This window comes from Aulonocara sp. 'chitande type north' Nkhata Bay, linkage group LG10, assembly GCF_057382095.1.
Source record: "Aulonocara sp. 'chitande type north' Nkhata Bay isolate Kocher_YH1m ecotype deep benthic linkage group LG10, A_spYH_male_GT1.1, whole genome shotgun sequence".
NCBI classification, from domain to species: domain Eukaryota; kingdom Metazoa; phylum Chordata; class Actinopteri; order Cichliformes; family Cichlidae; genus Aulonocara; species Aulonocara sp. 'chitande type north' Nkhata Bay.
The window spans coordinates 5,286,615-5,313,095 of NC_141353.1; the positions used below are offsets into that span (position 1 = coordinate 5,286,615).

At 40.9% G+C, this 26,481-nt stretch overlaps 2 protein-coding genes across 2 annotated transcripts in view; both read right to left on the minus strand.

Annotated features, from left to right (window-relative positions):
* Positions 1–12,644, minus strand: part of LOC147320075 (endothelial cell-selective adhesion molecule-like) — a 53,474-nt gene extending 40,830 nt beyond the window's left edge. The window contains exon 1 of the mRNA XM_086307894.1: positions 12,189–12,644. Coding sequence (XP_086164020.1) covers positions 12,189–12,258 — 70 coding nt within the window. The 5' untranslated portion in view covers positions 12,259–12,644. The remainder of the gene's footprint in view (positions 1–12,188) is intronic.
* Positions 12,645–16,368: 3,724 nt separating this feature from the next.
* On the minus strand, positions 16,369–22,762 carry msantd2 (Myb/SANT DNA binding domain containing 2). Its single transcript, XM_086307895.1, has 4 exons — positions 22,319–22,762; positions 19,627–19,882; positions 19,473–19,536; positions 16,369–19,350 (listed from the first exon to the last, which is right to left on the minus strand). Exons 1-4 carry the CDS (start codon positions 22,748–22,750, stop codon positions 18,429–18,431), a joined length of 1,674 nt encoding a protein of 557 aa, XP_086164021.1. The 5' UTR covers positions 22,751–22,762; the 3' UTR covers positions 16,369–18,428.
* Between the last annotated feature and the right edge of the window lie 3,719 nt (positions 22,763–26,481).

Sequence of the window (26,481 nt, forward strand, 5' to 3'; positions counted from 1 at the left end):
AATTCAGATACTTTATGACCAGTTAAGGAATCAAAGTGACATTATTATGTGTAAACTGACGATGGCATTTTTCACTGTATTCAATTCAATCCAATAATATTTATACTACATAGACAAGAACAGTTGCCTCAAGGTGCTTTATGATATAAGGTAAAGACCCTACAATAATACAGAGAAACAACAATCAGATGGCTTCTTATGACCACGCACTTGGCGACAGTGGGGAAGAAGAACTCACCTTTAACAGGGAAACAGGGAGAAACGGACAAAAGACAATAGAGAGGCAGAGATTATAATAACTAATGATTAAATGTTGGGAAGCCCCCAGCAGCAAACACAGACATTTAAACTCCTTTAGCCTGCAGCTGCACAAATCAGAGTTGCATATGCACTGCCACTCTGCAAACCTTCTCTACTTCAGGTCCTCTGGCTTTATGCTGTTTATGACATAATCTGTGTTATATCTGTCACTGATATCACTGATGCCTGACAGTGGATTTGACTGAATTAGAGTTTGAGCAATTAGAGCACTTTGGCCTTAGAGCAATTTGATGGCAGCAACCATGTTTTCTCATGTTTTCTCAGAGGGCTGTTGTCACTTGGACTGAAAATGAAGAAAACGAAATCCAATTATGACAGTATTGGCAGAGATCCCCTTACACTGTCAAAAAACCCCAAACTTTATTAGCAGCGAAAAACATGTGTGTGAGGAGGTGCCAAGATAGAATAAGATATGGTCACGGTGCAGAGGATATTTTTTTTAATGAACAGCAATTATATTGTATATGGTGGAGCGTGGTGAGGTCTGGGGAAGATGGGGGTGTGGGGGGTTGCTGCACCACTGAGCTATTATCGGAGATAATGACATCAACTGAGCTCTCTCCTGAGTGTAGCTGTGTGTGACAGAAAAATTGATAAGAGCTTATAATTATGCACCACCCAGGGAGAAGAGGAGCTGTGGAAAAAGAAGAAAAACACAGGGAGATATGGAATGAGTAACAATTTAAAGAAAAGGAGAGTAAATCCAGAAAAGTGCGAGGCTAAGAAGTGCAGATGCAGGTCTGAATATAAATCCTTACACAGAAAGTATTACAGATAGAGTTATGCAGAAACACTAAAAGCACTAAGTAAAAGAATGGAGGAGGAATATATATACATATATAATATGTATATAGGATTGTCTTATTGCATTGGAGTCACACTGGGTTAAATATGTACACTTGGGTTTTAAGGGGTATTTATTATTTTCTTCTTTTTTTGGGTTGTATGGAAGCCCCAAACGCAATTTCATTGTTCTTGACAATGACAATAAATAAATAAATACTAAATACTAAATACTACAAAAACACACACACACGTACATGTACACTACACAGACATCTTAAGCCCCTCACTCTAATCCTCCCGGCTGACCCGAGACACTGATGCTGATGAGATGCTCGAGCTGCAGGCCTCAGGAGAGATGTGATGAAGAAGAAGAAGAGGAAAAGAGGAGGAGGAGGACTAGACAACAAGATGAAAAGGAAAAGGGCAAGAAGAGAGAGGAGGGGGAGGAAGATTTAATCATGCTGATAGACACAGTGGTCTGTGATGAAAAAACTATTGAAATCTTAAGGACAATAAAGGAGATCCATAAGGTAAGAATTTACTCTTGCTCTGTCAGTGACTAGTAACGTCAAGCGCCTTCGGGTGGCTGTTGTTTTGATGTGGTCCTATATTTAAAAAAATCTAAACTGAGGTGAATAAAGCTGTTGTTAATGACTCGACGTGAGGTGGTGATTGGGCAGAAAAACATTTTATGAGATGACAGGGGGTGCTGCCCTCTGGAACGTCACAGACGAGCCAGTGATGTTCGTGGTTACAGGACTTAAGGGACTGCAATGACGGAAAAGCTCCGCTTACATTGGTCCTTCATGAACAGCTTCTATATCTGTCTGTCAAATAAAAGCTGAGCTGTAGGTGTGCTCAGAACACTGCTGTAGCTTTGGGATGTGTTGGGAAGGCAAATTCAGTTAATTTCAACCACAAACTTAGAATAAATGTCCGTGTAGAAGACAAGCAGAACTGTGACATGAAGGGGCCTAAGTTATTTATTCTTTGAGTGTCTTTTTATAGATAAATCTTACAATGCATACATTATTAAACCTTACTGACAGAAATGTTGATTATTGGCCAATTATTATTTTTAATAATAATTTTATTGTTATTGTTATTTCAATTCCACCATCAGGTTGAGGTCTTTCTGGGTGGAGTTTGCATGTTTGCATGGGTTCTCTCTGGGTACTCCAGCTTTCTCCCACGGTCCAAAGATGTGCTGTTGATGGGATTAGGTTAATTGGAAATTTTAAATTGCCCTTAGGTATGAATGTGAGTGCAAATGGTTTTCTGTGTCTATATGTTAGCCCTGCGACAGACTGGCGACCTGTCCAGGGTGTACCCTGCCTCTCGCCCTAAGACAGCTGGGACAGGCTCCAGCCTCCCTCGTGACCCTGAAAAGGATAGGCGGAAGAGAATGGATGGATGGATGGAATATATGTCTTATCTTTTTACCTTAATTATCAATGATTAACTAAGCGTTATTAGTCCTCTTAGGAAAAAACAAAAAAACCATGCTTCCCAAAGGTATGTGGAAATCCGTTTTTCTTATACTGTCGACACAATCTTCATCCTGTAAAACCACTGAAATAGATCTGAAATTGTCAGCTCCTTAATGCTTTTGGTGGTCTTGGAGTACAGGAGCAAATCATAGCATTCGTTCACACAGTGTTGATCATTACTGAAACCTTTCTTAATGCACCTTTCATCACAACGTCAGAGAATTGAAGTTCACAGCAATCCAACAATACACATGGCTGTGTGTGCCACTGGCAATGAAGCAGCATGCTGCTATATGCACCATACGAAGGTAAGGGCTGAAAGTCTCTCCACTCTGTTAACACGCTTTTCCTAGATTACTGTGTTTATTTATTGTTATATCTATTTTTTTCTTCTTCTTTTTTTAAAGGCATTACTGTGTTAAGCAGCCCAACCATAAATTCCCAGATTATTCTTAAGCAGAATTGCAGTCTCTTTTTGTATGTTTTTATGTGCTATCTAAAGTCGACGGCTCTGATTCTCGGGTGCTGATACATTTAATTGTAGGAAAAGTAGGAAATTAGCAGATGACAGAGGATTATGAAGAGTCACGCTAACTAAAAAATAGCACCGAACATCAGACTGATGAATGACATTTAATCCTGAGAGGCGTCTGAAGAGACACGGGACATAAACCCTACCTGTTCCTCCCACTCTCTCTCTAACAGAACCTCTTTGCTTTTTCTGCCTCGCTGAGAACACGAGTCCAACCTCTGATGGCCTGAAGGCTCCAGCTTAATAATGTGACTATAATGGCTTTTTCCACATAGCTGCCAGTGCCACCTCTTACACAATTACTCCATCTGACTTCCACTGAGACACTGCAATTATGTCTTTGATAAAGCTGGAGAAATTGTTCTCTTCACACAGGTGTCAGTGTCAGCATCTGCAAAAAACGGCCATTCCCTGTCTGTCCACATGCTCTGTGTGTTCTGTAGTTCTAACGTCATTGATCAAGACACACGCTGGTTACTTTATTGTAATCTACATGCTAGTATGTATCAAATGATATCATGAGAAAATGATACATTTTTGTTTTTTAAATGCAATATATGGTAAAGCCCTGTGATAGGCTAGTACCTCTCACCTTACACCTGCTGGGATATGCTCCAGTCCCCCTGTGACCTCGAATTAGATACATGTTTAAGAAAACATATAAAACGTATGGTTGAAAAATTGTTAACGGCTTTTCGGGGTATATGTGTAGGGCTGCTCAACGGAGCAAAGAGGCAAGCAGGTTGAGCTGCACTGTGTCCTACACGGTAATATAGCTCAATCTCTTCACGTCACATACCAGACACGCTTTCCCACTTTGTTGGTCTATTCAAGCTGCAAATTTTTTCATCTCTTCATCAGTTTTCCCTGCCTGCTATTTCAACCCCTGCACCACCCGCAGAATCCATGTGTAGGTATATTTACTCATCGCTCTCACAACTGTAAATCTGCGGGAGGAGATTCATTTAGAGCCTTGACACCAAACTATATTTTGCTGCATAAGAAATCATTTCAAAAGTTACTTGTCAGACTGAAATACCATTAATATGTCCCAACTGATGTCACAGATCAGTGCAACAGCATATTTCAATAGATTTTTAATGGGTCATATCATCCAAAATTAACATCTTTCTTTCTTACTACACCTCTACCTGCTATTGCAGTGCTGAAAATAAATGTCAGTGCTGACATTTAAACGCTGCTGCCATCAGAATTTCAAGAGTTTAAAAAATGTAATCACGTTAGTTACTCTTTTTTTAACTTTAATTAATAAACATACAAACCTCATTAATTTGCACTAGTCTTATTTCATATGTGTACGCGACACACTGCTGCAGGTTTTGCTAGTTTCTCCTATCATCCTATCATCAGTCTGATCACAACTCCTTTTACTCACACACGACATGAGGACTGCCCTGGTTGCTGTATGAGCTTTTCAGTTTGTGGTTAAATTAAAAAGCGCTGGAAGAATTCAAATAAAAGCTGCTGGGCTAGCTCGACTTCTGAACTGCTGTGCCTTTGTTGTTAGCTTCCTCCATGATGAGGAAGCTAGCTCTCCTGTTAGCAACCAGTGATGTGCTCCTGATACATGCTGTAACAGAGTTCTTGTGTGTGTCACAGGCATCAAACGAGTTCATATTTGAAAATGATGAAGTCTATTCACTTAATAAAGTAATCATTGAGTGTGCGTATGACCTGCCATAATACTTGAAGAAAAAAAACCTAGGATTATGTCCAGGATTATGACTCTGTGAAGTTGTTAGAGTATCAACCTCTAACCCTCACCCTCATTTAGAATAACTTGACATGGTATATCTCATCTAAGCCCATGCCTTCACTACCATCTGTGAGCTGCTTTATTGACTTCTGCTTTAGTTTTTCTCAAGGACGGGTGAAGGAAATGTGCGATTGTTGACAAATTCTGGTTGCAACATCTGTTAGCAGCACTGGAAGCAAGATGCATGTGTTCACTAAAGTGGCTGGAGTCAAGGCTCTTCTTACTCCAACCCCGGTGGGTTGAGTTGTTGTTGAAAATGTTTTGTGGAATTTAGCGAAACTTACAAGCCTGAAATGAAAATTCTGACAATCTGGACAAGAGCCAGATATTCCAATTAGCAGTGTCTGTGAAAGACTTAATTATTAGTTAACAGTTAGTGGTTACCATAAAAGGGCTATTTACATCAGACTGCTGATGCACTGGTAATAGAGCAAAGGATTCAGACTGGCCTTAAGAACCACCTGATAAGCCTCCTGCGGCTCCCTCAGCTGTAAATAGTCATTAGCTAGTATACTGTCAAAGCCTGGCCACATCACAGGCAACCCTGAATTAAACAGTGGGTATAAGGCTGACACTGCAGTCTGCAATGTGTGTTTAATTCCACAGTATATAATGTTCTTAAGACCCCATAAAACCAACATAACTCCTCCACGCCTTACATTTATGTATAAACATAGAGGGCTGCAAAGGGTCATAAATGTTTGAATGCAAATATCAGCTGGGAATAACAGCCCAAATCAAAAACAACAATATGTTTACTGTCCAGATAAGATTTCTATCAGAATTTGCATGAATGTTCTCAAAAAACAAACAAAGAAAAAAAACAATCAACACCCCCAAAGAGCCACTATGTCCAGGTTTCTGGTCAAGAAAGAATGAAGGGGAGGGACAGACAGAAAAAGAAAGACAAAATAAAGAAGCACGAGCGTCTGTGCCTTTAAGAGTCCCCAGGCCAGAGCTGATCGTTGGGAAAGTCACCAAGTGATTTTCTCATGACCCCAGAGAGGAGGCCTTCTTCCTTCTGGGTCCATGGATGGAGAAGAGATGTCACTGAAAACCCACAAAAGGGGCACTTGCCACATACAGTAAAAGTCACGGCTGGCACCATGTCTCACTGTACATCTGTCATCTAACTGCTATTTCCATGTTCTCGGTGAAAAATTCCTCTATTACATCCACACATTTCCAAGTAACATTACACAGGCCTAGTTGTGTTACTCTTTTGTCTCTTTCCCACAGTTTATCCCATATTGAGACTAAAAATAAGAATGTTTGTATGGACTTATAAATAGTAGTAACTCAGTGAATGTGGGGCACGAGTTGCAAATCATCAAACCTCCAGTGGCTGGACTGAGCATGGTCTTTACAGGTCAATGCAGCGCTTAAAAATGCAGCCAGCACTGCAGTGCTCCACATGCTTCAATCACGTCACTAATCCTGTGAATGGGCCTAATTACTGCAATATAATTAGATTAAGGTGTTTGCATGACCCCAGACTTAATTGCAGTATGAGACTGGGATTGAGGTATCAATGTGAGATTGTCTGTCTGAAGTGAATGTTAACATCTCTCATTCAGACAAAGACCAGAAAAATAATCTTGCAGACGTGCTAAATGACCACTAAGAGAAGAAGAACGTGAATGAAACCAAAGATTTAGAGAATGATAACTGCCGTTGGAGTCATTGTATTACACATTACATCTCTTAAACATAAGCAGGCGTATATTACATAGTTAGTCCCTGGAGAAAGTAATTTGTTACACTACTCTCTACACTACTTTGTCATTACTCAGCTGTAGCCTGATTGCTCATTACATTGATCAGGTCTCGCTGCAGGGTTGGGGTGTCAGAAAGTGATTTCCAAAGTTTCCGTTCATTTTTCTTTGCTTATAATGGCAAATAGACTATAGTCAACAGGATTTATGAAGGGGTTACATATAAAATAAAGAAATGACCTGTCTTTATGACGTGCATTATATTAAATCCAGCCTTTTTTCCAGCGCCTTAAAATGTCTTTATGGAAATGTGATGTTATAGTTGCTGCTGCCCTCTTGGGAAGATCTCTTAAAAACGCACAACAGCTTTAATGTCACACTGGGTTGTGCGCTAGCGTTGTGTTAGCATGTTCTTTGTGCAGATGTGCAGACTTCAAACTTTTTTAACATGACTTCTTTGAATTTCAGTAGATAATAACATGCTGAATGATCACAAAGAAGATATGAAATAAGAACAAACACAGTGAAAACAACTACAGGGAAAGAAAAGAAGCACATTGTGGCTTTTTTGGGATTTGATATATTATGCTGTGAGATTGAATCTGAACTAATCTCCACTCCGGTTCTTGTCCTTCTGGGCTTTGTACAGGGTACAAGTGAGTGTAAATATAAAAGATTACAAGGCACACTTGCACACTTGCACAGACTGACAACTGGACAACAAACTATCTCACTAAAGAGGAAAGAGTGCACTGCTGTATGTATGTCATTATGTACCGATAAATCCCTCAATCTTCCCCCCTGAAATCAAAATTGCACCAGTTGCTGGGGACACATACGTGAGGAGCGCAGCCTTCAAACCCTTGTAATCCCGGCTCAGAGTTGAAAAGGGGCTTTGCTGCACATCTATTTGGTTTTATTCTAAAAAACAGGCAATTAGAGATAAGGCCATAGTTGTACGCTGGAGAAACTGCATTGAATAGCTCGGCTTTTTCATCTTCTTAGAGTTAAAAACATATTTTGGAATTAAGCGCTAATGTGGTAAAAAATAGCGTGTGAAACTTCAACCTACCACATGTCAAGTGTGCTAGTATACCAAGCTTCAATACCTATTATCTTCTAAAGCAGGAAAGCTCATAGCCAAGAGTGACTCTATGTTAAAATAAGACATGCTACTATTAATAATTATCGCAGCACTCTCACTTAATATTATAAATCACTGACAGTCATCAGCGGTGAGGACACCGCTGCCTCACCTCCCAACAGAGCATTTTGAAGCTTGTATGGGTTGACCTTGTTAAATAACTAGCGTCCATCACAGGACACAGCTGGAAAACAAATGAAGATGTGCGCTCTTGCCAGATGGTGTGTCCAGAATGCAAGATTAATTGTACAGCGGCTGCTGAAGAGATAAGGCATAGCTCATACATCGCCGCCGCTGGTCTTTGATAAGTGACGTCAAGCTTCAAGATTATTGTGTGTGCTTATGTAAATCCGGTGCTAGAACACGGTGCTGGGACGAGCTAAAACAGCAACTCTTTCAGTTACAATACCTTCATTTTACGATCATATTAGCCAACAATCTGACTTTAAAGTTTTATTCTTCAGAATCTGTGTCTGCACCCCTCACCAGGATGCCTTGATAACATGAACGCAGGGGCGTGAACCACATACTTCTTGGAATAAAACGCTAAATACACATGACAAGGACTTTTAGTGGTAAGACTGATATGACACCAGGAAAAGATTAAACTCTGCCAACTGACACAGCTTACCTCAGAAAAAGACAAAGGGCAAATTAAGCAATTAGACACGAGTGAATAATTAGGCGCAGTGCTTGATGAACCTAAGCTAATATAATCAAATTAGCTGACCCAAACACAACTTCACTGAGACAATGTTAATGAGTTTGTGTGACTGAGAAGAACTGTTCATGCTAGCAAAGCTTAATATAAAAAGATACAACTGCTGGGTGGTAGCACAGAAGGTAAGTGTCACGTTTAATTAGGAAAGGTAACACTGAATTAAACAGAGGACAACACTGAAGTTCAGCACTGTGCCACAATGGTAAAGCTGACTATGTGCAGCTGTTTCAGATGGTCTTACTACTACTAATGTCTGTGTGTGTGTGTGTGTGTGTGTGTGTGTGTGTGTGTGTGTGTGTGTGTGTGTGTGTGTGTGTGTGTGTGTGTGTGTTGGAAGTTTACTATACTTGTGGGGACCAACAGCCCTTATGGGGACCCAAATCCTGGTTCCCACAAGTTTGAAGGCATTTTTGAGACTCAAAATGTGGAATTAGTGTCAGGGTTAAAATTGGGTTATGGTTAGGTTTAGGGTAAGGGTCAGGGTTAGGCATTTATTTTTGATGGTTAGGGTAAGCAGCTAGGGAAAGCATTATGTCAATGAGCTGTCCCCACGAGGATAGCAACACCAGAAATGTGTGTGTGTGTGTGTGTGTGTGTGTGTGTGTGTGTGTGTGTGTGTGTGTGTGTCACTTGTTTCTACCTGAAGTGGAGCAGAAGAACACAGCATCTCATGAGCTGAGTTTTGTCTACCTGGCAGGTCATTGTTTTCACAGAGGTAAATGTGCCTAGTCTAGACTTCTTTAACCATTTGAGGTCTAAGTTGCCACTGGTGATGATCTTAACCATAACGCCAAATCTACCCACAGGCAATCAGAATATGTAACGTTTGGTTTTATTAAATGCTCTTAGAAACTGGGGAACAAAGAAAACAATCACTGCAGCTTACACACATGAAAACTATTTACATTTTACAAGTTTTACCCTTCTCCAAAGTACAGGGTTAGAATGGATAAGAGGTTGCCAACTATAATAGCAGTGAAAAAAAAAAGAGTGAAAAATTCTAAACCTTCCTAGATCATCCTTCTGAGTGTGAAGTCAGGCCTTCTGCTATAATGTAGGACAACCAAATACAGTCCAGTCTCAACCTGCGATGATTCGTCATTGGCCAAAAGCGTGAACTGGCACCAAAATCTATGGTGCAGCAGGACAATCAATTAAGCATTTGTTTTTAGGGGGCAGCACAGCGGTTTTCCTGCTGTGTTCCTCACAGCAGGAAAATTCTGGGTTTAAATCTACCTTTTTCTGTGGAGTTGTGGGTACTCCCGCTTCCTCCCACAGGAAGGAAGCCAGTTAGTTTGGGTGAAATGGTGATTCTAAAGTTCCATAGGTGTGAGTGTAGACTATTTTCTGTCTCTCTGTGTCGGCCCTGTGAGAGACTGGCAACCTGTGCATGTACCCCGCCTCTCACCCTATGGCAGCTGGGATAGATTCCAAACATGGCGAATTGTGCCCTCGAGATGACATTTGAAATGCAGCGACTGTTTCGGAAATCTTAAATAAATAGATTTTCACACAAAAAGGCAGTCCTTCTGAGAAAATGGGTCAAACAACAATACGTGTGCGACAGCAGTCGCCAGGCTTCTGACAAGGAAGAATAATAAGCATGAAATCGTTTTTAGAAACAAGTTATTTACCCGACGTGGTCACAGAACACGGTCAGAACATTCTGTGAAAAAGATAATTTATACATCAACATGTGGTAACTCGTAAAGATTACAGGGAGACAGAAAAGGACAATATTCTGTTCATTAAGGTTTCCTCCTTTTAGAGGAGTAGCAGAATTTCAAATCGTTCATCACACATGGTGACTCCTGCGTTTTTCTGTTGGTGAGAATTTTTCGCACGTAACTTTTTCACTCTTATGAGTACATCATGCAGTCATAGTGCAAACACACTCAAAAAAGAGCAAGTATGGAAGTGAAGTCATATGTTTTTGACATATCCTCAATCACTCAGCAGCTGCTTGCGAGTCTGATAACATTCTCCACTGCGCTGGATTTTGAACTGAACCACCATGTTGTTTGTAGGAGGAGGTTTGCTCACTTCCTGCTCTAACGCACACATCTGGGATTCAAAGAGCTCACAGTTTTCCTGTCGCCACCGGGTGCTATTCATGAACATTTCCTCTCTGTGTCTTGACTGCTCAGTGTTTTCAGGACACACCTGCAGGGCGATTGATGGTGAGGTCAAGGTCAGCTACTGTGCTCATACAGTATCTTCCTGTTGTCCTGTGACCCTGAATCATAGCCTGCTGATAAAATTGGTTGCCAGACATTGCTTGCAGTCACCCCTTACAATGACTTAATTCACTGTCTCATCGCAGTGAACCTAGATGGTGCAAAATGGAAGTGTTACTCAGGTAATACTCCCTCAGAGAGAAACTACCTCAATGACAGGGAATGTGACTGTTTTGGCAACAGCACTGAAAAGCACACATAAGCTACGGGCAGCTGAGAACAAATTCAGGCAAAGTGTGTATCTCTCACTGGCTTTCATGTCTCACAGAGCAATATGAAAGTCAGCACCCAGACTCTTGGAAGTGACAGGCGCTCACCTGGAGCAGATGGGGCTCTACAACTTAAATAGATGTTTCCAGTTTCTCCATATGAGAGTGGAGTGGAGCATGTGAGCAGTCCAAAAACTGAGTGTTTGACTCTTTCATTGCTGACACTGAATAAAAAAAATCATTTCAGTCATTGCTGAGGGTTAAATTGAGACAAGAGGGACGATAAAATGATGATTCAAAATTCATGAGCTCATGAACGTCCAGCAGTTCCTTGTTGCTTTTCAAGGAGAATGACTATTAAATCAGTAGTGCCTTTATATGAACTCTAGTAGGTCTCCGAATTAGAAGGAACTGCACAAAACTCAAGAAATATTAATATTCTCTTGAAATGCAGAAAAAAAAGAAAAAAAATACTCCCTTCTAGGTGCAGCCATTAGTTCTTTTTTTACTGGAATTAATCATTTAAAAACTTCTTGCTCCCCAAAACGTTTGCAAAATACTCGTGCAGCTGTACCGTGGCCCAATTTCTAAATCAAAGAGAGGGAAAAGTAGGCTGCTTGTACTGTACAGCTATCAGTGAAAGTAGGAGTTTAATACATTGCTAGAGAGAGTGACGGCTGAGCCAGTGTTGCAGCAGCTATAAAGGGATTATTCTTCCCTGGAAGACATAATCATGTGTAACACACTTGTTTCAAATCCTGTGAAAAACAAACAGGTGTTTCAGCTTCAAATCCAGCCCTTCATCCTCTGGCACACATACAGCAAAGAACCCCCAGAAGCAGACCCTGCTGTCATTTCTGTCATTAGTTACAGGTTCCTGATTATGACTCATGTCAGCACAGCGTGGTCGGACTTCAGTAAATCCCACATTCTAATGTACACTATGTTGCTTTGATATTTAATATCTATCAATGTAGCTGCCATCACCAGTGTGTGAATGTGTGCGTGAATGGGTGGATGACTGGATGTGTAAAGCGCTTTGGGGTCCGTAGGGACTAGTAAAGCGCTATATAAATACAGGCCATTTACCATTTAATGCTAACAGGATGGATGCAAATGTGATGTTAGTCGCATTATTTTAAGATCTGAAATACAAAGTGATAACCACTGTTTGCGTGTGTGTATGCTTCTGGAAATGTGAACAAACAAGGAAACACAACAGAAGGCATTTATATAAGGCAGGTGAAGAAGCTGACCTGTGAGCGCGCACTGAAAGGTAAAGTAGAGCAGGGGAAGTTTCCTCGAAGTAGTGCTGGAGGCTCCCATGGCTGATGTACACACTTCTCAGTTGTCAACGTCCTTCACCAGGCTTTATGTGAGCACTCCGCCTCAGGCAAATAAAGCTCTTCAAGTCTGCTCAGCGGGCTTCCCACTATCTCCACGCGCTGGCCGAGGAAGGTAAGGTAGGGGACACTTCAGGTGAGGAAGTGTGGAAAGGGTCTTATCTCACTGACGCACGGATCCCCTTTTCTGACTTGGTGGAGCGATGCGAATATTAAAGTGGAGTGAAAACTGGATTGGCAACGACACCAAAGGTCATCCGAGACTCTTCTTGTCCTCCTTTTAACATCTAGAATTCCCTGCTTATCGACACGGCGGCGAGTGGGTTATAACTCTGCAAGTTGTCATCCCGAAACCTTTCCTACGAGAGAGAGAGAGACGTGCCACCTCCACAGTAGAGCTGTAGAGTCAGTCGAGCGCAATTTCCGGAAGCCTCCAACAAAATAAGGTCCGTGAAAGACTGCCTTAGACGATGTCTTTTATTTTGAAAACAAAAATGTTCCACCTTTATTATTTTACTGTCTGTAAAATTAAGCTTGACGCAGTTTCGCTAGTTCTCAGGTTCAGTAGGGGGCAGGTGTACGAATGTGTGTGTGTGTGTGTGTGTGTGTGTGTGTGTGTGTGTGTGTGTGTGTGTGTGTGTGTGTGTGTGTGTGTGTGTGTGTGTGTGTTTCTTCACTTCATTTCTACACTTTGCTAATAACGAATTGGATAATTACTCAGACTTCGTGGGTTACTGATAACAAGCCGCTGAATCAAACAAAGTGGCGATGAGTAAATGAAAAACTGGATCACTTATCAGTCTTTCCAAAACCCTTACAGTATGCTTTTAATTATTAGTTATTAGTTGTTATTATTATTAATCGCTGGAACAATAGTGAGCAGTATAGATGTATTGAGCCAGGCCTGATGGAAGAGCACATGTACCTGGGCTAGATGATACCGGCCTCTATAGTCACTCAACCAAGAGCACGACTCCCCATCTCTGCTGTTGTGGACTCTGCAACATGCACTATTCCTACTACCAGTGTCATTGAAATTAACAAACCAATATGGCACTGTGACTGTGATCTTAGAGCACATGGGTATAAAATCAAGGATGTGTGCAGAAGCATAGAGAAAAAGGCTGGAAACCAAATTCCGGGAAGCTCCTAAAGATGTTAGTTTGGTAACTGAGGGCAGCTGGGCGTTATGACAGACAGGTATTGGATGAAAACAAGGTACAACATTATATCCAAAACTGCGACTGGAGAGATGGTCAGGCACAGGGCTCACAGCTCTTGCCACTAGGCTGAAGAGATATACCAGAGAAGCACAATGGCAGACCCACACAGAGATGAAATGAGCAATACAAGAAGAACATCTGGGAGAAAGACGTGTCACACCATCAACACCAGTGGCTGATGGACCTAAGAGCAGACCACAGCAACTTCCCAGAACAAGCCAGTGAACGTCACAAATACAGACATCCAACAATGTCTGAATTTGCTGGACAGCACCATGACCATACTGCTTGGAGAAGCCAATGGCACGCTATGATTTCATATGTAATAAACCAAAGCAAATAACAACAAAAAAATAAAAAACTGCATTACTTCCTTCACTACTGAGTCCTTGAATTTTCATTTAAAAAATACAAATAGGAACATAAACAGTTTTAAACTGCACTACAGCTCAAGATTTTCTAACAATCAGCCTGTTTTCAACCTCCCACATCTAAAGCTCCATCCTTTTCCCTCACCTCCACTTTAAAATCTCCAGTCTTCAGTTCCTGTTCTATCATGTGTGAAGAGGCATGGTTCTGAGAGCAGAGAAACAGACTCGACACGGCTTGACGTGAATTCCCAAGGTGAGCTCACCATCCTGTTGCAAAAAGAAAGACTGACCTGTCCTCTCCAAGGTGGTCAGACCTCTTTATTTCATTTCCTGAGGTTGCCCAGTTGCCTCAGCAACAAGGGTGAGGCTAATGCAGGCAGACTGCTCAATTATGAGAGGTGAACAGGGGTTGCTCACGTGATTAAATCTAAAGAAGCAGTGTCCAAATTTTGTGGGGATGAGATTTTGTTGTGTTGTTGTAAACTGCATCTGGGCCTCCAGCTCAAATCCACAGCATTCAGGCAAAAGCTGTCAAAACATGCTGTTTTGTATTTAGGAGCAAAAATCAGTGAGGCTCATGCTGCATTCTTGGCCAGGCTTCTAACTCGAACGGCTACAAGGAGCTGGTCAAACGGTAAACAAACCTGACACCTGGAGGCCAAACATATTGCTCACTCCAATTAACGACCTATAACGAGACATGAAAGAAATTTCCTTCCTCCTGTTATCAGTTTAGTTTTTCTTTAAGCCCATCAAAACATATCCTGTACATATCCTATCTCAATCCACTCCACACTTAATCAAACCCAAAGAAATAAAACAGCAAGCAACATGAAAACTGATTTATACCAATGTCGTCAAGGTTTTGTATGTATTTGTTCGGAAGTATTTGGAATGGTACAAATTTTCTGTTTTGTTCTTTGGTAATAGGAGCAAAGAGCTGCTCAACTGAATGTGCTGCAGAGAACCTGAAGAACACACACACAAAAACATATGACTGTCCAACATCTTTTATGTGTTCATACATAATCCCACTGTAATGGTTTATTATATATATTTAGATACAAATACATTCTGCAGTGATCTGACCTCTTAAGTTTAATAGATTTGATACATACAGTTTTGTAAAGTTTGACTTTTGATACTTTTTTTGGTCTAAATAAATTGCACAAAACATTTTAAGCAATAAATTGCAAAAAAGAAAGAGTGTAACAATTATGATACAAATTAAAAACTTGTATATGCAAATTTATATTTAATTAATTTAAAAATAAATGGCCGAAGGTTTAATAGATTATTATTATTATTTCATGGTTCAGGCTTTACAGGGTAAATATTCCTATCTAACACCTAACAGTACATTTAGCAGCTATCCATGGAAAGAACCAGAAAGAGAAACAATACTAGATTCATGTTCAAGAGGAACATTACTAACATCTCAAGCGTAATGCATTCAATTATAACTATAAAGGTGGCGATGTTGTTTGTTTTTGGTCATGTAACAGGTCAAAACATAGTCATGGCCTGGATGATTTGGAGCCTTTCTGCACAAATCATAAAAAGATTAAAAAGATAATTAAAAAAAACCCAACTCTTTATTAGTAACTTTATTATTATTTGAACATGAAACACTGCTCTGATTTCGATATTGTTTCAGATATTTGGACACTGAAAAATCTCTAGATATTTGTCCTAGTTTCAAATGCTGCTTTTCCAAAAGGTCAGTGGCATTGTCCCTTTGCATACACGTCAAGTATAGAGTACAGTGTCAGTTGTTGTTTGGTCTCCTTCAGCATTTTAGTCCACACCTGTGTCACTAATTTTATGTCATCACATGTTTATACTGTTTGTAAGCAGGCTACACTTCATGTCAATTCTCAGGGATGCAAAATTACCATCAGGTGTACCCTACACTGTGTTGTTTTGCAGTGGTAGCTTGCTATGGCCATCTGCTGGCCTCATGGGGGAATGACATGTTTAGTCTGAGCATGCCTAACTGCTTTCACTTTCCCTTCCATTGCAAAATACACTGACCTGATGAACAAAAAGTGCACTGAGAGGGTTTCTCCAGTTCATCCTGAAGGAAAGTTGTCCAGGGATGCCCAGGTTGCAGTGGTTGCACTGTTGCCTTGCTGAAAGAAGGCCCTTGGTTTGAACCCATGTATGTTCTCCGGATTAGTTGTGTCTGGGTGCTTCAGCTTCCACCTACAGCTGGTTTAGGTTAACTAGTGATTCTGTTTATCTGTTCATGTTATTGCTGTGACAGACTCTCACCCTGTTTATTCATTGAAAACATACTTGAGATTTATGCATGAGCTCATTGCCTTGTCATTCTTTGTCTTTACATACACTTTATACCTGCAAACCTCTTCAAATATGAATCACCAGTAGCAGCACCAGTATTTTCTTCTAATAGCATATGTGTGGTGTACGCAAGGTACTGACCTAAAGCTCAACACACACACACATCAGCAAAACCTCCATTCTCACTGTGTGGCAAATGACAGTGAGTGTCCACTTTATTGTTTTTCAAACATGTAAACATACAAGACAGTGACTTTGAAACAATCACATACAGGACATGGTGTCAACCAATAAAATAGAAAATATCATATTCATCTTTATATACTGTATACCCAAACAAATGAACACTGCAAGGTTGCTAAAGCCAGAATTTTCTTTATATATATATAAATGAATATTACATTTCATTTACATCAGTTCACAATGGAATTACCTGTTGTTTCTTTTCTACACAGTCCTTTCCTGGCACATTGCACATACCCTCAGAAATCCTGTTCAGAAAGGATTATTGGTCAAGGATCAGTTACCCTCTTCAGCTTATAGTCTTATAGCTGTGCCTGGTTTAAACCTGCAAGCGAGCACACTTCACAAACACAGGCACCATTTAGTTTTGCAAAAAGCAGAATGTGGGAGGTGCTAATAACTTCTCAGTATGATCTGAAGAGTGTCTAATTATCCACAAGGATATGGCTGCAGACAGAGATGCTCCAGGTACTGCGCAGTGTCTTACACTCCTGTTAAAATGGTGTATGATGCATCTGCTGCTTAGTTCAGTCAGTAGGGGCGGTTCAGTTAAAGAACGATATCAGGGAATTTCTATATTTTACTACTACTTTTCCAATGGTGTCTTTAATTTCTAAACATTACAATCAAGAAAAATATTTATGAGGCAAAGAGACAACACATTAATCAGTGGTTCAGTCTTTGTTCTACTGTCAATAATATCAAATAAACTTGGTAGCAAACATGCCTGGTGAGAAGACCTCTAATGGAAATCAGTCAAATTTACATGTTGTAAGATTTTTGATTTTTTAAAAGCCAATTTTTTGGATTCATCAGTCAAAAAATATTTAGTGCTATTAGAGCATATTGTTTGGAAAGGTAAGGGTGCATTGATGGATTATCTTGCTAATATTTACTCTTCGTTTCTGACCTGAAATTTTAACCGAAGCATCCCGACCTGCAGCCCTCTTACATGTGCAAAATTAAGGCATAACTCCACCAATAATCACTCTGAGACACTTTCGTGTCCACACTGTGACAGTCAAATAAAAGGCAGTTTCAGAATAAATACACACTATGGTCCTTTTGCTGCCATTTTTGCTACATCCTACTGAGGTAGACAGATGCATACTGCAATAGTCACCTTGCCAACCAAACATTCCCTGATGAGGCAATATGTATCTACACTGGAAAAGCAGCAGATCCTTAAATAGTGCACCTCAGCCTAAAAAACACAGTACACACACTTCTTGTATTGTTTTTCCCTGTAACAGGTTAGGCATACGTGTCTGTACATTATGTTTCCTGTATTGTATACTGTTCCTTTTAGACTTGATAAAAAAAATTTCAACTTGAGGCAACTGAAACACAAACGAACAAGTAAATCAGACTCATCTGCAGAAAATCACCTGCACATATTTTAGTGATACACAATAATTTTGACTTCTACTTTCAAACACATTAAACTTTTTCAGGTATGATCATTTGTGGCATTTATTTGTCAAACAAAATAAATAAATGTAGACCGTTGTATTCGTGACATGTGCAAGCTGTCGCTGTCAACCAAACTGCTCTAAATAATCAGCCTCACAGAGATGCCAGTAAGAGTGGAAATGTTTCATTTGGGCATCGTGGGCGCACAGTTCTGGCTGAGAGAACAGAAGTGCCACACTTTTTGTTTGTGAGGGGCAGCCAATCAGGAGAAAGTAAGACGAAGGTATGAGGAATAAAGGTGTTTGTTTCTGACAGTGGATGAGCTGCACCAAGGACCAGTATAAGATCAAGGCCCTTTTTGAAGAGCTGCCCTGGTCCTACAGTCAGAGCAGAACAGGTCCCCTTTAAAAAAAAAAACAACATTTTATCTCCCTGGTCACCTTTCACAATTTTTAGACAATTCACTAGATCATAGTTTGAAAATCCGCCGATAATCATAAAACTTCCACATCCATGCTTTATTACAGACACCTTTCCTGCTGCCGTATTGGCTGTATAAGTTAGTTATAACAGTACAAATCTGAAACAGTGAGGAGTGGTTAAAACGTTTCTTTGTTGTTGTATTTTAAGGAATAGCCAACAGCAGTTTCCAGGCACTCCACCAGGGAGCCTGCAGAGAGGAAGTCCAGCTCCACCTCAATAAATTTGATGTAAATGGCACAACGCTCAGGTGAGTCTTCACCTGCCTCGTCCGTCTGACTCGTTCCAGCGTTGTGACAGTTCTCCTGCAGGAACCGCGTCACGGCGGAGGGCTCACCATGGACATAGTGTTTGCCAGAGCCCTGAAAGTGCTGAAAGAGACACTGCTGTATGGTCCTGTCCTCAGCTATGCCCAGGTAGCAGTAAGTGACTTTAGCCCCAGTCCTGTCACCACGCTCTACTCCTTCTCCATGAAACTGGCTTTGAGCCCCATTCTCTAACCCACTCTGAGGTAAGCTGTGGTCTTCACTGTCACCCGGGGAAGAGGTCTGAGCAGTGCCATGAGAAGGCGACGCTGCCTCGTAGCCAATAGCGTATAGTCCATACGCCTTGGGAATGTCCCCAGGAAGGAGGTAGTGGGATGTGCCTCTGCTGCAGCTCGTCACCTTTGACTGGGACACACGGACCCAGTCCACCTCCATGTGCAGCTCAAGGCAACGCGCCTCGCTGATGGTAATGTCCAAAAACTTGTAGTAGACATTCTTCCAGTTCATCTTCTGAACTTTGGTCATGATGATGCGGCCTTCAGGCTTCTCTGGGTTGAAGTACTCACGCAGCCGTTTACCAAGCGGCACCTGTGAGCTGATTTCAGCATAGTGGTAACGCACGTGCTCACGCCAGCGCGTGTTGTACCCCACAGCAAAGATGGCCAGCTTGTTGGAGAGGTGTAGCCGGGAAAACTCAGTCCACGTCTGAAAGTGCTCCCACTTCAGCTGCACAGACTCAAGAATATGGATCACTGTCTGCATTGTGTCCCTTTTTCTGTGTGTAATATCAAAAAGCAGTGATGTCAGCTTTTGAGAGGTTATGCAGATTTTATAAACACCAACATAATCTGAGTTGCATTTACAAGGATGGATAAGTCTTGATTCTCGTTGACTTACTGTGTTTGTTCTGACAGCTCCGCTTGGATCTGTAGGACTCTGTGTTTAGGCAACTGGATTTCGTCTGGTAGGAAAAAGCACAAATCTGAGTTCAAAACCACCTGCTGTGTCGTATATTTTTTGGATGTCATCCGCTAGCTAACACCAAACTCACCGGTCTCCATGTCTCCCTCCTGGAATGCCGAGTCCAGCACCTGGTTGCACCAGTCCTCCTGTGAGAAGTCTTCCAGGGTGCTACCATCAGACTCCATCTCCTGATACAGCCCACTGCTGTTGATGAGCACAGGGGCACAGCTCTGGGAGTCCCAGCCTCCCTGACCGAACACCTTCTCCAGCTGCTCGATAGTGTAGCTGCTCTTCCTTTTACCGATGCCGTGCTCCTTCACACGGCTGTAGCAGCGCCGCAGCGTCTGTTTGTAAAAGGAGGATGAACACATCTTTCACAATTAAGAACATTTTTACAATTTTTACGCTTCTTTACATTGTTACCAAAAGCTGACATAGTCAGTAGGTAAGTTTTTTGTATCTGTGTAGCAATTAATTCTCCTAAATGCATTCTTAAAACACCACCTGTTGCTTTAAGGGTAATGAATAATCTAGTTTGGTTAAATGCACAGAACAATAAGTACACGTTTATTTAAGAAATCACACTTTTTACTGCTCTTTAAGTTAATTCACAACACTGTGATGACAAATGCTGTGGTGCTGGTTACACCTATGCCTGGCCCTGAAAGGTGCAGCTCATACCTAGCTGCCTCCTTCACCACCTGCCTCTCCTACCCTCAGCAAGATGCCTAATCCAGCCACAACACGGTCAGCCCTCATCGGTCTCCAAGGCAGAGACAGATCTTATCATATGCCGAAACAACAACAAAAACAAAACAATGCAAAACAGCACTTTTGATGATGAAACATCAACATTTTGAACTGAAATGAAACCAAAAAGAAAAAATCCAGCACCACCATTTAAATGGAGATTACATCGAAATTTGAACGACACTGCCTGCATCCACTTTATCAGGTTTTTATCGCATACCAATGTGATGTATGTGTTTACGTCAACAAATCAAAATCACTGTGTATGTAAACGGACAAAAAGGTTAGCGCTTTAAATGTATCTGTGAAAAACAAAAAACCCTGCGATTATGATTGCACTGTAGCAGTCGAAAACCCAATACAATTTCATTATTTAAAAATCCAATATGCCGGTATACCACCATATATATATATTATATATATATATACACCATATATTTTCTTCTTTCATACACACAAAACATAAACTGACTTTGTTATACGGAATCATTTGTTTACTCATTTACACTCTGCCCTGTTCCAAACAGCTGGCTGTCTTCCAAATAGGTGTTTACAAACAGGGAAGTTCTACAGTGCCATCTGGTGGACAAACTATACAACACCAACGCTCAGATTTGAAGGACGTGTCTCTGTCTCTTTTCTTTTTAAATTGACTTTTTTCTTTTTGCCTTTTTAAAGACTGCAAATATTAGCAAACAGCTAACATTTGCTGTTTCAAGAAATAATAATAATTATAAAAACATTTGCTGTTAACATCTACCTGCCGATAAATCCATTGGGTTCTACTAGAGTGTTCCCACAGGCCATGTTAACATGGACAAAAACCTGTCCAGAAAACTAGAGTTCCCTGCAGCTTTCCAAAAATAGAAATTTACTTTTGTTTGAATGAGTCTGACTGAATGTAAGTACCCTAGAACAACCAATCTGAGAACAGCATTAATTTCCATACGCACGATTCACAGTAAAGTGGGTACCCAGAGACTCTAGAAAGTGAATGATATATTTTGGCGACTTCAAGTCTCCATGGGTGAAATAACTGCATGTGATGCAAAGTTGGTGGGACCCGTGTTCAACTTTCAGGCGAGCGACTGAAGAGACAACCAGTGAGAGTGAAGAATACCGTTGATTGACATATGACCTGCTAGTAAATACATTAGAGGGTCACTTAGGCAACTGGAGCCTGGAATGGCCACAAGTGAACCGCTGTTTTATTAAACTGAGCATGGCAGGAGCTGACTTCCTGTCTAGTTATGCAAAGTTTTGCTTATCACACATGTTGGCCAAGGTGCTTAACAAGAATAAGCCCATCTGTGATGATGAGGAGGGCTTGTTTACTTCCTAATGGTAGCCACACAAAGCATAGATGGAAGCTGATCTCAGAGCAGTTTAAAGCAGAGCCAGCGGCAGCTTGTCCAGTATGTTAATCTCAGTAATGACACAACAATAACATTTAATAATGGTGCAGCAGATGGTGCAAATAAAATTTGATTGAATAAACTAATGACATGAATCAATATAAATTGCAATATTAATAACTGGAAAATATTATTATCACTTTACAGTTTGTTAACAGTAATATAACACTTGACTGAGTTTCTATTTAACATATATGAGTGATGATCATTATAAAGTGTTAAGGACCTTTCTAATGACTTGTGTGCAACATTCATCTGTGTGTCTGTTACAGGAAGTCAGATGAATAAATCAAAGGGAACTGACTTCACTCTAATAAAGGATATCATTTCTGATAATTGAAGTGGTTATAAACAGAAGATGCACAATAACAGGCATGACAGCCGCAATTAGCCTCCTGTACATGTGAGGGAGGCGGGATGAGTGCAGCCATGTCCACAGAGCGCAGAAACAACACGTTAAAATATGATTGAACTTGTTTATCTGCGTGTGAGCCACACTGTAGATTAACAGGTAGCAGCTCCACCTCAGTGTCACAGCTACAGGTCCAGGTGCTGGTGATGGAGGGTTAGTATGTGATGTTAAAGCTATTGTTGCATCCTCTGAAGCTCATTTACCTTCATCCTCTCCCTGCACTGGGACGGGGTCCTCTCGTATCCCAGCTCCGACAAGGCTCTGGACACCCGTTCGTACATGGCAGGACCGGGGGCCTTACCAGAGAACACGGTGCCGGCGACCTCCAGCTGCTGCATCCTCGCCTCCGTCAGCCTCTCGTTACCCCACACCGCGATGAGGGCGTTTGTCTCGGAGGGCGTCCACGACATCCCTCGGCAAGCCGTGAAGCTGTTGGAGGAGGATGAGGCCGTGTTCCGGCCCGCAGCCCCCGAGCTCACGTTCAAAGGCGAGAAGCGGTTTGGCGTCGAGGGATTAGAGTGATATTGATTACTGTCACTCAAATCCTCCGATTCAGGGGGTGGCACCTCGGTTTTCGGTACCTTTAACGGCGTCGATATCTCTGGAGAATGCTCTGTGTTACTGGACGCCGCCATGTTGCCTCTGTTGCTAAGGGGAGGGAAAGTGACGTACGGCTTGGAAAAAAGCACGGCGTGGATCCTGGAGGGATTATGTAGTTTCTCATTGCAGTCAGTTATTGCATTTGTGTTGCTATCTCACTGATGAAGAACTACAATTAATAAAAAATGATATCCAACAGGATTTACAAGCAAAATATCCACATTTGATGGAAAGATGAAAAAAAATGATGGATTGCATTTATATAGCGCTTTACAATACCACTATTCATTCACTCTCACATTCACACACTGGTGGAGGCAAGCTACAGTTGTAGCCACAGCTGCCCTCAGGCAGACTGACAGAAGTGAGGCTGCCATATCGCGCCATCGGCCCCTCTGGCCAACGCCAGTAGGATAAAGTGTCTTGCCCAAGGACACAACAACCAGGACAGAGGGGGATCGAACCGGCAACTTTCTAGTTACAGATGAGGTTCCCAACCCCCTGAACCACCGTCGCATAACAGTAAGAATAATAATCGTCAAATATGAGACCAGTTCAGTTCAATTCAATTCGATTTTTACAGCGCCAAATCACAACAACAGTCGCCTCAAGGCACTTTATATTGTAAGGTTGACCCTATGATAATACATACAGAGGAAAAACCCAACAATCATATGACCCCCTATGAGCAAACACTTTGGGAACAGTGGGAAGGAAAAACTCCCTTTTAACAGGAAGAAACCTCCGGCAGAACCAGGCTCGGGGAGCGCGGCCATCTGCCGGACCGGTTGGGAGGACAGAAGGAAGACAGCTCTCTTCCACATGCTGTGGAAGAGAGCCAGAGATTAATAACAAGCAGGGGCGGTCCTGGCCTGTTTGGTGCCCTGGGCGAGCACTCCCTCTCTCCCCTCCACCAACACACACACACACACACACACACACACACATTAAAGATTGTACATTATACTGTACACCATACTGAATTTAACCAGATAAATATTTTAGATAGTGTGTGTGTGTGTGTGTGTGTGAGTGAGAGAGAGAGAGAGAGAGAGAGAGAGAGAGAGAGAGTAGAGCATGCAAATGGTTAACAAACAGCCATCATACATTGAGAATAGCAGACAAATCAACATTACACATCTTCCAATTAATGGCTAATTAATATTATGCTGTCTACAGTCTGTTACAGTTTTCCCAATCCCTACTAATAAATGTTATGTTATCTTTTTTCAGGATACAAAATACCTGCCGTTATCCAAAGACACATCTGCTTACCTGTATCTTTTGCTTGTTTCTCCTCTTCTTTTCTCTTTTTTTCTAAACTGAGGATCTGATGGCTTTGACCTTTCCTTGTCCATCTTCCATCAGTATTTTTGCACTCCAGTATCAACACCCAACTCCACAACATAAATTAATAGACTAATAGACCTTCACCTTGTATAGGGTTTTTTCTTCTTCTGGGATTTCACACAGAAACATAATTAATACATAACGTGTTTGGATTGACAATATTATGAATGTGCAGTGTATGGAAGCAGCACCAGCAGTCTACACCTAGACCAATGAATGCTGAAGTGTGCATGGTGGTTCACGGCGTGAAGTGTGAAAGAACCTGCTAGTCATCAATTATTTTAACTTGTATTATTTAAGAAGGAAATGGCCCTCAAATAGAGACCACGATGTCACGGTGATATCACGGTTTTAGTTCTTTGGTGTTAGTGGTTTGGGTTTGTTATGCTGCCAGACAAGAATGCATTTGGTCCATATGGACTGCTGGTATCATCTAAAGCTAGCAAGCATGGTTAACAACTTGCATCCATGCCCTCCCACTGAACTTTTTGGGGGATTTCCTTCGTCTTTGGAAGTAATAGAGGCCACCCAAACACCTGAAATATCAATGGAAAGCCCAGGATGTCCTCTATTTAGTACATCAGGACTCATAAGTTAAAAGATAAAGACCAAAAACAAATCTCCATTTCAGAGGACATAAATGAATAGGCTGTTTTTCAGGAGGATATTACCTACAGCTGCAAATGCACATATCAGATAAACTAAAAAAACATTCAGTTAAAACAAATGCACGCACTTGTATGGTCGGTACTAAACAGTCAGCAATAATACTTACAAAAATGATAAAAGATAACAATTCTGTTAAAAATGATCTAGACATCAAAAACAGCTCAAACACAGCTGATAGATCCAGTCCCCTGGCTGTTAGACTAGCTGTGTCAAACATAAGGCCACAGGAAGCAGAAGTGGCCTAGCAAACACTCTAATTTAGCCTTACTGAATGGCTTTGGGAGTAAAGGAGAGCATAAATATAAGATTTTTAACTGTGACTTAATTGACCTGCACAAGGCTTCATTCATACTACACTAAAGTAGTAAAGTAAGTGATAGACAATTAAATAACAGAAAAGATTTTTCACAGTTTTTTTGTTTTGTTTTTTTAAATAATGGGACTGTAGTAGAAAAAATTGGACTTTTTCTGTGAAACAAACAATTTTCTGTTTCGTAATTACAAGACAGTCTGGTCTTCCATCGGATGCCTCTGAGGAATCAAAAGAACTCGGTGAAGTGTTGATATTTACAATTGGGGGCTTGTCCAGGATTCCGATAGGAGGCTAAGGAAGACAGATTGGGTGCGATCTGGGAGCTCAACCAGCAAAGCGAACAGAGAACCGGGTCATTTTGAAATAAAGCACCACCTGTTAAACCAAAATGTGCACTTTTGAGCTTATCTAAATTGGCTGTTCACCAAGTTGATTGAATTCTCAGTGTCAATTTGCTGCAGTAGACAAAGAGGCGATGTGTGATCATCATCCGTCCCAGTGCGTTAGAGCGACTAAATTGGGGTGTAATAAGTCGAGTAAACAAATAGGCTGTTGCTGAAAGTAAGAGAGTAAGAGTAACAAGCCTTCTAGGACTTTGTGTTGGCTGTAGTGTTTAACAAAAAAACTCTGATACATGTCATCAGTGTCTGCTTTTAAATCTTTATTAAAGACTCATTCATATTATACGCTTTTTTTTGTTCTTTAAAAAATAAATTTTTTGATATTCTTTGGTTAACAACATTCAGTTCTTTTAGATTTTTATGTTAATTTTAAGTTGTTCATCACTATAATAATCACATTGTATCTTATTTTGACATTCCACATGTCTTTATTAGCCTTTTTTAACTGATTTGCTGGTTTTGATAAGTACTATACAATAAACCTTATCAGTTTTAAAATTACATTAATATTTCAAGTATCTTGTGAACATGAAGTTAATAAGGTGCAGAGTCCAATTTGATCCAATGCAAAACTATATTTCCCATTCAGGAAGTGTTTGTCCCAGCATAAACTGACAATAAAACACATCACAGAGACTTTTGCTCATTTTCAGTTCAGTTTGTAAATATAGTCACCAAGGTTTGGAAAAGAGTTTAATTCAGCAGACTAAAATGGTCTCAGTAGCAAAAAGTGAAAACACAATAGTGATTTTTTTAAAACTGAAATTTAAACTTTAGTTTAGCTGTTATGGTCTGTTTCTTCACATCTCCAAAGCAGGTCACATTTTTACAATATCCTTTGACTGTATTCACACAGACTTTGACACTAAACATTTTTCCTGGGAAGTGTGTCCTGTGCAAACTGTCTTTCGAGATCTGTACACATGGTTTGAATAATTTGGAGAAATGAAATCTCCTACAAGACTCATGTGCATGCACATCTATTTTCTGAAGGCTTGAAAGCATTTTAGATCTTGGTATGGCAACAGCACAC